General features: G+C 47.3%; 2 protein-coding genes across 2 annotated transcripts; one reads left to right on the top strand and one right to left on the bottom strand.

Moving 5' to 3' along the window:
- Positions 1 to 503: 503 nt before the first annotated feature.
- On the bottom strand, positions 504 to 2,149 carry LOC147142759 (ciliary microtubule inner protein 1-like). Its single transcript, XM_086040350.1, has 4 exons — positions 2,094 to 2,149; positions 1,917 to 1,998; positions 1,768 to 1,842; positions 504 to 653 (listed from the first exon to the last, which is right to left on the bottom strand). Exons 1-4 carry the CDS (start codon positions 2,147 to 2,149, stop codon positions 504 to 506), a joined length of 363 nt encoding a protein of 120 aa, XP_085896476.1.
- Positions 2,150 to 4,461: 2,312 nt separating this feature from the next.
- Positions 4,462 to 9,514, top strand: pck1 (phosphoenolpyruvate carboxykinase 1 (soluble)). Its single transcript, XM_086041161.1, has 9 exons — positions 4,462 to 4,512; positions 5,476 to 5,710; positions 6,486 to 6,874; positions 6,949 to 7,136; positions 7,209 to 7,371; positions 7,455 to 7,679; positions 7,759 to 7,890; positions 8,340 to 8,435; positions 8,548 to 9,514. Exons 2-9 carry the CDS (start codon positions 5,487 to 5,489, stop codon positions 9,003 to 9,005), a joined length of 1,875 nt encoding a protein of 624 aa, XP_085897287.1. The 5' UTR covers positions 4,462 to 4,512; positions 5,476 to 5,486; the 3' UTR covers positions 9,006 to 9,514.
- Positions 9,515 to 9,964: the final 450 nt, after the last annotated feature.

Raw genomic sequence — 9,964 nt, 5'->3', positions numbered from 1 at the left:
CCTAAAGAATATATATTTACCTTATTGCATTAATTCATACAAATTGGGTCATTTGCTTTCATTGTATAGACACAACACTCCTAAATATTGTAGTGTTTTTTATGTTTTGTTCCAGATTACCTTTTTTTTATTTTTTTATCAATTTTTGGACAGGGGGGCAATTTCATACAATAGTTTCTAAAAAAGGCGTTTAATGTTGAATCTCAGTGGAGCAAATGAGTGAAAAAGTGGAGATACAGTCTGATGACCATGTATTTATTAGCACAGCATAAGAAAAAATATGGTACTGTACTGCGAATACTGTAGGCTACATTAAAAACAGGATGCCATTTACCAACATGTGCATTGAACAAAAAAATAGAATTTGGAGGGCTAGAAACATAAAGATGAATAAATACTCTGTACTAATGACAAGAACTGTTGTTAGTCAAAGGCTTGATACCGTAAAAGATGCAACAAACATGAAGAAAAAGAAGAACCAAATGCAGTTAATCTGCCTCCACTCAGGCCTGTAGAGGCCAGCCCAGCTCCTTGAGAAAACTGCGCCGGCCGTGTTGCAGCATGCCCGACCTTTCCAGACCTAGACGGGCATGAGCTGAACGCCAGCCAATCGCAGCCTGACTGGTCTGCGGCACAGGGGGGGAGGCACCAACCTGACCACATTCAGAGATGCTAGAAAGTAGGTAGCAGCTAGGAAGGCACGTACGTTATCTCACTAGGTAGGTAGTTTAGAGGTGCACTGTGTGACTCAGTCGACACATGCACAGCGGACAGTCTCGCTTAACACAAGCGTAAAGATCCACTATCCTAACCCAAGAACAAAAGGTCTGACGCGAACAACAGAATAACCACATCCAGTATTTTTTGTCGTGCATTAAAATTACCATTTAGGGATGACACAAAACTGCTGAACAAGAACCCAGCATTAAGTGCAAGAACTTATTAACTGCAGTACCTTTTTTTTTTTTTCACAAAAATCAACTTGTAACTCAAAATGTTTGTTATTGACATACTATGTTCGTTATGCATATCATTGCAAATATGCACATTTTTTGTAGGCCTACACACAATACAATACAATACAATACAATACAATTTTATTTATATGGCGCATTTCATTTCACGCAGTATAAGACCCAATACATGCGCAGCCAAGACATTTCTGCCATCTAGTGGTGATTGGTGATATTTCAGCTTATAGCTACATTTGTTTTTCCCCAATATTTTTTCGCATTAAAGTTTGATGTATGCAAAGGTCAACCATTTCCAGCACTACGGCAGTCAGAATGAAAAAAAAATCATTCCCAATGCATTTCATGTGCCCCACTTAAGTATGAGGTCAGGGGACGGGTGGGTGCGCAAGCAGAAAGTTAATGGTTAGTTTCTAAATAGGTGGTAGATAGATGTTGATACATTTCACTGGCGTCAGGCTGAAACCTCACATTTGGTAACCTTCATATTTTTTCACAAATCTATACTATTGGTCAGTCCACACGTGTGGAGTTTATTTTTAATTGTTTTTTTGTACAAATTATTGACCAATCTAAAGTGTTGAAATGGCTATCTCTCTTTGATGGTGACAAATATGCCACTTGAGGGTGTGCAGAAAAATGAGCATTTGGGAGGTACAAGGATTCCACCTGACAGCAGCATTTTTTAGGTCGCTAGGCAGGTAGGTAGGTAGATATGTAGGGTAGGTATAGCTAGTTAGCTAGGAAGTAGATGGTTGCTTGCTGGCTAAGTTGGTCAGTAACGAGATGTTCATACCTCTGGAGGACTTGGAGGTCGTTTGGGAGGTTCCGCTGAAGATGCATTCTTCAAATTCATTACATCCTCCTCATACTGAAATAAAAAAAAAAAGTTCACACGCACGCACGCACGCACACACACGCACGCACACACACAGCCGGCTGTACCTCCTTGTAAAGGCGTGTGAGGAAGCCCCACTTGTTTGGCCATAAATCTGCTAAGTCCTTTTCTGCATTGACATGTGCTTTCCTGCACTCACACGCACCCAACCATACACACACAAACACACAATCATATTTCCGCAGATTTTAACATAATTGTCAAAATGCGTTTTTTTTTTTTACCATATTTCATCCTGATGTACAAAGTTAACGGGCTCGCGGTGCGCCTCCTCTGCCATGTTTCCTACAGTGTGTGTGTGTGTGTGTGTGTGTGTGTGTGCGCGTGTGTGGGTGAGTGCGTGGGGGTGCGTGTGTGTGATGCGATGTGGTGTGGTGCCTCCAGTCCCGGCTCATGTTACATATGTGTGTAAGTGACACACTGCCTAACCTGTTTACTGTCGCCATGAAAACGGCTGACTAGCTTATGTGACCATGGCAACAGTGGCGGACACAAGAGTCAACTTTGAGCTGTCAATCAAAACAGATACGTGTCATTACTCTGGATGAACTCAAGGTGGCGCTCCTATCAAATGTACCAAACGTGAACGTGACGCTTTCAATTGTTACGGACAAAAGTATTGGGACACCTACAAGAAGAGACAAGCGAAAACATGTAGCTTGGACAAAAGGTGTGGGACACGTACAGGAAGTGATGGAGAATATGTGCTACCTTCAAGGAAGAATGATTAGGACAATAATTCAAGTGCTAATGAGAACTTTGGTCAAAACAATTGGGACACTTACAGGAAGTAAAAAAGGGTTAAAAAAAAAGAAAAAAGAAATGTGGACATAATTTGGGGGGACACAGCAAGTGAAAATCAGGTTTTCGAATCCGTATCAAGCCGAAATGACACATTAATAATTCAGGCTGTAGTAGAACCTCGGATGGATTCATTAATTGATGAATGAACTTAATACAAGTATACGTGCGCACAGACAACATTCACAGAAATCGTTTATATGAACAACATGTTGTTTGTTTGAAGCCTAATGCTTGCGCACCACTGGTCCTATGTGCACCTTGATCCACATGCACGGTGACGTCAGCAACCTTGTGTGCGTGTTATACGTTGACGTGGGTTTGCATTGCAACACTGTTTGATGTGATGCTGATGTTGCAGTCAAGAGGCGACATGTGGCAACTCTTTAGTCACTTTTAAGCGCATTGCGCTTACCTTAGCTCTTGACTAACTTGTTACCAAACTGAGCGGCCCACTGACAAATGAACAAACTACGTAACTAGCTGACCAACGAACAAACTTACTAACAAAAGAAGTAACCAACTAACAAGGTGAACAATCAAAGGGTGGAATAATTGGTCCGTGTAAAGATTCAGAGGAGGTTTGGTGTGTGTTTCTTTATATTTTTTTTACAACTTGATGCACTTGAGCGTTTAGTCCATAAAACACAGCACTGAGGAGGGCCTTACGCAACGCACAGCGTCTGTGACGTCGCCGGCACGGCCGTGTCGCGATCGTGACATGTCGCATTCCTTCCTGTCTGCTTGTAAATAAGACGCAGAGCCAAGTCTGTTCACCTATCTGTTGAATCACTGCCCCATATACAGTAAATAAATATGAGAAATGAATGTCAACAAATGAAGAAATAAATACGACTGACTGAGTAACTTGCTACCAAACGAACTAACTGGCTACCCACGTACCCGACAAAGGAATTTAAATAATGGACATACTATGAAGCGAGCTAGCGAACTAACTCACTGAATAACTAACAACAGCGAATGAGCAAATAGAGAAAAGAACCCACCAAATAACCATTTCGCAAACGATGGATAAACAAACAAACTAATAAAGCGACGAAATACACTGGCAAATGTGCACTGACAAAGAAAACGTCGGCATACACAGAGAATACACCACGTTTATCTGTGAAATGATACACACAATGTATGATATGTTGTGTCCAGATGAATGAGTTCGGGAATGCCACGGTGACAAACGACAGAGAAATCGAGCAGTTGCGCTTTGTTGTTTCATTCTTGCTCGTGAACACGCTCCAGCCACCCTTCTTATTCGACCGTCTTTATGAAAATTTCCCCACTGTGGGATCAATAAAGGCATTCTTAGACGCCTAGCGCCCCCTATTGGCACCGTTCTATTGCGCCCATACCCGTTTGGACACTACTGTATTCCTTTCAAACACCACGCTGCGCAGAGTGTACGCGAATGCTTTAAACTTGACGACTGGCTCAGGCGACAAGCCCCCCCCCCCCCCCAGGGTCGTCCAATGACGCCGAGTCACGCCGTCGACTTACGTCAAAGTGGGTCAATGTTCAAAGGCAAGTGCTGCTCGTGCTCATTCTTGGATGTTTTATCTGTGCGGCAGTGGGGCCCAGAGATAAGATGATCAATAATCAATAGGCTGTAAAGTCTCCATCAAACCACTTCGCTCAGCGGCTCAAACAGTTCTGGAATGAATCATTCACCCGGCCGGTAAAGAACAACTGGTACAGATGCGTGAGCGCGACCCCGGCCCCGCCCTCGTGTGGGATGTCCCAGAGGATAAAAAGAGTGCGCCTCAGTGAGACACACAAACAGCGGATGACATCACCATAAGCAGCGGAAACACCGGAACAAGTCAGGTCGGTCGCCAAACGTCTTCACTACGCTGGTCAGGTTATGTGTGATCGCTCGTCACCTTTCTTTCTCACTTTAATAGGTCGGTAAGTAGCTCAGCAAGTCGGTCATGTGAGGCGTTCCACAGGGTCCAGGATACAGTCCGTTTCATTTTGCAGATCCAAGGGCATCTCTTAGTCACCACATTGTTTGTTGGTTATTTTCTTTGTTTATTTGTTCGGATGCAATTAACTTCACTGACTTGGCTAATTTGTCTCGTTCATTCATTTGTCAGTTTGCCCGTAAAGTGTATTTGTTGGTCAGGGAATCGTGAGTTCCGGGCAAACCTTCTAAGTGAGCTCAATCATGCTACTTCTTCACAACCTGTATCACTATTTTGCATCATTACTAGTCAATTTCCTTCCTCAGTTACTTTTGTATGTTCATGTCTTCGTGATTTCATGAGGGTTTTTTTTCTCGTCGTTAATAAGTACGGTAGGACTTTTATCGTGGTTACTTACGACGTAAGTTCATTCATTCGTCTGCTAGTTGGTAAGTTCATTTGTTCGATCGCTGGTTTGTTGGTTAGTCTGCTTTTCTCAAGTTTACAAGTTCATGAGTTAGTTCATTCATTTATTCTTCAGTTAGTTAATTGGTTGCTTAGTTGGTACTTACATTCAGTAGTTTATTTAGTCGGTTAAGGAGTTCATTTGTTGATTAGTCAGCCGTTTGCTTCATTTGTTTGTTGTCCCATAGTTACCGGTTATTGGTATCACTGGTCGGTTACTTTATTTGTGAATTCGTTCATAAGTTAGTTTGTGGTGCTCCTTCTTGCCAACGTGAGGTGTGTAGTTAATTGGTTGGTTAGTTTATTTTTTCTCATTCTGTAGTTAGTTTCTAAATGAATGTTTGTCACTAGTTCTTGGCCTGTGCACCACTCTTGGTTCTCATCACATGTCTCTTCTTGTCCGCTTCTTCCTCTCGCTCAGAGCCGATCGCGATGCCTCCTCAGGTGCAGTCTCCAAAGCAGGACGGGCCTCGGGCGCTGCGGGGCGAGCTGAGCGCCCTCAGCCCGGCCGTCAGGGAGTTTGTGGAGGCCAACGTGACGCTCTGCCAGCCCGACGCCCTTCACATCTGCGACGGTTCCGACGAGGAGAACCGAACCGTCCTGGCCCAGCTGGAGGAGCAGGGCATGATCAAGAAGTTGCCCAAGTACCACAACTGGTAGGTGGAGTGCACTCGCTCAAATGCTCAAAGCCTGCACGCAATCTGCCACGGGAAGGCTCTCGGGGAGGTTTGGGCTTTTTCGTCTACAACGGGAGCTGAAAGAAAAGCGTTCAACACTTTTGAGGAAAGTAACAACTCAAGTCTTGAGACCGTTAAGCAATACTTTTGTCCCAATTCCCACATTTCCTTCACTTTCTCTCACTTCATCCAAGTGTCCCGATACGTTTGCCCAAATTCCACTTCTGTTTTTCTCTTCTGACGTCTCTCTCCCAATACTTTTGCCCAAATGTTCTTGTCTTTTGACTTCTGCCGTGTGTCAAATTGCTTTTGTCCAAACGCAAGATTTCTCTCAAAACGTCTCGACACTTTTGTTCGAATTGCTACATTGTCTTCAATTTTCCCTTGCTGTTTGTGTCGCCACGTTTTTGTCCAAACACCCACATTTTCACTTCCTGAACATTTTTATCCAAACGCGACCGTTTGCCTCGTGTCCCAATATTTTTGTCCAAACACTCACGTTGCTTCACTTTCCACTCGCTGGACACACTTGACTACCTTTTTGACTCTTCACTTCATGTAGGTGTCCCACTACTTTTGTCCCGACTCGAGTTTTATTCCTGTTTTTTTGCCCCAATGCTTCAGACCGGAATGGCGGATTTTCACTTCCTGCAGATCTCCCGATATTGGATCCATATTCGCCGTTGACTTCGCTTTTCTCTCCCTGTAGGTGTTCCGATACTTTTTTCCCTTAACTTGATCTCCCCGCCCGCAGTTGGCTGGCCAGGACGGACCCTCGGGACGTAGCCCGCGTGGAGAGCCGGACGGTGATCGTGAGCCGCGACCGCCGCGACACAGTGCCCACCCCTCTGGATGGCGGCATCAGCCAGTTGGGCCGCTGGATGTCACCCGAGGAGTTGGACAAAGCCGTCGCCCAGCGTTTCCCGGGTTGCATGAAGGGTCGCACCATGTATGTGATCCCTTTCAGCATGGGACCAGTTGGCTCGGCGCTGTCCAAGATCGGCGTGGAGCTGACCGACTCGCCCTACGTGGTAGCCAGCATGAGGGTGATGACCCGGATGGGGGAGGCGGTTCTGGCCGCCCTCGGGACCGGCGACTTTGTCCGTTGTCTGCACTCCGTCGGCTGCCCGCTGCCACTTAAAAGTGCGCCGACTTCTCTCCCGACTTGACTCGAGGCCTCCTGCAAGGAAGTAAGACTGCATGCCTCCTGTCTCCAGGGCCTCTGGTGAACAACTGGCCCTGTAACCCCGAGCAGACTCTGATCGCCCACATCCCAGAGCGCCGGCAGATCGTCTCTTTCGGGAGCGGCTACGGCGGGAACTCCCTGCTGGGCAAGAAGTGCTTTGCCCTGCGCATCGCCTCGCGCCTGGCCAAGGAGGAAGGCTGGCTGGCAGAACACATGCTGGTAGGATGCCGGTAGGAGTTGTCTTGCCAGAAGCCACCCCGCAGACGTGGCCTTGACTTGCGTTTCGCTCAGATCCTGGGCATCACCAACCCCGCAGGCCAGAAGAAGTACATGGCGGCAGCGTTCCCCAGCGCCTGCGGGAAGACCAACCTGGCCATGCTGAGCCCCACGCTGCCCGGCTGGAAGGTGGAGTGCGTGGGAGACGACATTGCTTGGATGAAGTTTGACCACCAAGGTTAGGAGCCACCAGGAGCACGCGGCGCCGCCCCTTTCCGAGGTCCCGCTTTCTTATCGCTCCCGTCATTCGCTTCTCACCAGGTCACTTGCGAGCCATCAACCCGGAGAACGGCTTCTTTGGCGTCGCGCCCGGCACCTCGGCCAAGACCAACCCCAATGCCATGGCCGCCATTGCCAAGAACACCATCTTCACCAACGTGGCCGAGACCAGCGACGGGGGCGTGCACTGGGAGGGCATGGACGAGGCTCTGCCCCAGGACGTCACCGTTACTTCCTGGAGGAACAAACCCTGGAGCCCGGACAATGGTGAGAGATGGTGAAAACAGCACAAAGGCCCAAAGAGTGCAGGATGATCAGTCGAGAGAAGTGAACCTTGTTTGCTTAGGAGAACCTTGTGCCCACCCCAACTCCCGCTTCTGCACTCCGGCTGACCAGTGCCCCATCATCGACCCGCTGTGGGAATCACCCGAAGGTGTCCCCGTCGAGGCCATCATCTTCGGGGGACGCCGGCCTGAAGGTGAGCAGGAAAGAATCTGGCTTTCGGACAAGATTTGTGCTACTTTGAGGGAGTGAGTGAGTGAGTGAGTGAGTGAGTGAGTGAGTGAGTGAGGTTTGCTCATTTCTACCCCGATTGGACTCCTGGAGCCATCCCCTGCGTTCTGTCAGGCAGTGAAACATGAGAGATAGCCATCCATCTACATTCTTCCCTTGATCTGGGTCTGGGAGGCGGAGGGCAGAGGTGTCAGTAGTGAAGCCAAACTTCCCTGTCGCCAGCCATCTCCTCTAAGTTCAACCTATTCCCTCCCGCCAGGCCTAGCTCAGAACCAGAGTCTTGGTACAGTTCCGATTGAGATTTCTACCACGCAGAGAAAGTTGGCCCGGAGAAAGCCGACTATAGTGTAGACGCAGAGGCGCCCTTAAAGAATCTGTCTTGGCCATGACTAAAGCTTTCTTCCCGGTTCGCAGGCGTCCCGCTAGTCTACGAAGCGTTCAGCTGGCAGCACGGAGTCTTTGTCGGAGCCGCCATGCGTTCGGAGGCTACTGCCGCTGCAGAACACAAAGGTAAGAAGCTCGGAGACTCCCAAGGGACAGCCTTGAGACGTAGTCCCACCGAACGCTAACAAGTCCCACAAAGAACGGCAGTCACCTGACTTGCGCTCATTCCCGGTCCCAGGCAAGGAGATCATGCACGACCCGTTCGCCATGCGCCCCTTCTTCGGCTACAACTTTGGTCACTACCTGTCGCATTGGCTGAGCATGGCAGAGCATCCCGATGTCAAGCTGCCCAAGATCTTCCATGTCAACTGGTTCCGCAAGAGCCCCACGGCCGGTTTTCTCTGGCCCGGTTTTGGCGAAAACATCCGCATCCTGGACTGGATGTTCCGCCGGCTGAACGGCGAGGCCGGAGCTCTGCCCTCCGCCGTGGGCTACCTACCGTGCCGTGATTCCTTAGACCTGGATGGCCTGAGGGACCCGGTGGACCTGGACCTGCTCTTTGCTCTGGACCGAGATTTCTGGCAGAAGGAGACGGAAGAGGTCGGGAAGTACTTTGCCACACAGGTGAACGACGACCTTCCCGACGAGGTGGCGAGGCAGCTGGAACTCCTTCGGCAAAGAGTCAAGCAGATATGAAAAAGAAAAAGAGACGAATGTAGCTGGAGAAAATGCTAGATGTTGGCAATCTTCACTTGGCGTGGTAATCATTTTTGGCTAATTGCGAGTAAGTGATTTGTTTCACAGTGAATCCTGGTTTATTTCGGGGGGTACATTCCGGGCCTGCCCATGATAGGAGAAAATCTGCAATATAGAGTTCTGAAAAAAAAGAGAATATTGTTTGTCAAAACAAACAAACATTCTTTGCATAGTTTGACAGGTTTTAGTATTGTCGTAGGAACACTGTTGCCCCACTGAGTGGTTAGCATTCAGCATTGACGGCTAGCGCTAACCGTTTGTCCTACCTGCATTTATTTAATGGTAGGTTACATTTGAAAAGCATCCAAGGATCACTTTTGGTTTCTCGTTTCTCTTATTTTATGACTTAATTTATTTTTGTTACAGTATATGCATTTTTCTGACATTTGCTGGAATCTGATTTGAAAACATTTGTCTGTACTATTGTAATAAACACTGAGAAACACCAAGATTTGACTTTGTATTTTTAATCCTCGAGCAGACCGCCGACATACTTGTTGACTTACAACAAAGCGTATGAGAAAAGCTTTAACCACATGCTGCTTCACCAAGTCGAATCAGACTTGGGAGGAAAACTCCCGCTGAAATGTTTTTCCCCCCCCCCGGGGTTGCAGATAAAGCGGATCATGAAATTTTAGTCCGGTACTTATCTTTATTTCACTGACAAATGGCCGCAAAGTAGCGCTTGTGAGTGAGGTGATCAGTTTTACAAGGTTCATTGCGTCATCATGAAAATCATTTCGAAGTGAAATTTTGTACACAATGTATACACTGCACTACCTGCACAAATAGTACAAACAAGCACACACAAAAAAAGAAACTAGAGAAAGCATTTACAGTATACAAACATTGAATATGCGCTGAACATGCCACATTAGCGTGGTCAGAGCACTCCGAGT

The sequence above is a fragment of the Filicampus tigris genome, chromosome 9 (assembly GCF_054856515.1).
Source record: "Filicampus tigris isolate MCC_2025a chromosome 9, RoL_Ftig_1.0, whole genome shotgun sequence".
In the NCBI taxonomy this organism is placed as follows: domain Eukaryota; kingdom Metazoa; phylum Chordata; class Actinopteri; order Syngnathiformes; family Syngnathidae; genus Filicampus; species Filicampus tigris.
The sequence above is the reverse complement of the archived record's forward strand: the minus strand, read 5'-3'. Positions and strand labels throughout refer to the sequence as shown.

Coding starts and splice junctions, on each gene's coding strand:
- pck1 (XM_086041161.1), top strand. CDS start 5,487: ATGCCTCCTCAGGTGCAGTCTCCAAAGCAGGACGGGCCTCGGGCGCTG. Junction 6,875..6,948: donor CTGCCCGCTGCCACTTAAAA/GTGCGCCGACTT, acceptor TCCTGTCTCCAG/GGCCTCTGGTGAACAACTGG. Junction 7,680..7,758: donor ACCCTGGAGCCCGGACAATG/GTGAGAGATGGT, acceptor TTGTTTGCTTAG/GAGAACCTTGTGCCCACCCC.
- LOC147142759 (XM_086040350.1), bottom strand. CDS start 2,149: ATGGCAGAGGAGGCGCACCGCGAGCCCGTTAACTTTGTACATCAGGAT. Junction 1,999..2,093: donor GTACATCAGGATGAAATATG/GTAAAAAAAAAA, acceptor GTGTGAGTGCAG/GAAAGCACATGTCAATGCAG. Junction 654..1,767: donor GACCTCCAAGTCCTCCAGAG/GTATGAACATCT, acceptor GAATGTGGTCAG/GTTGGTGCCTCCCCCCCTGT.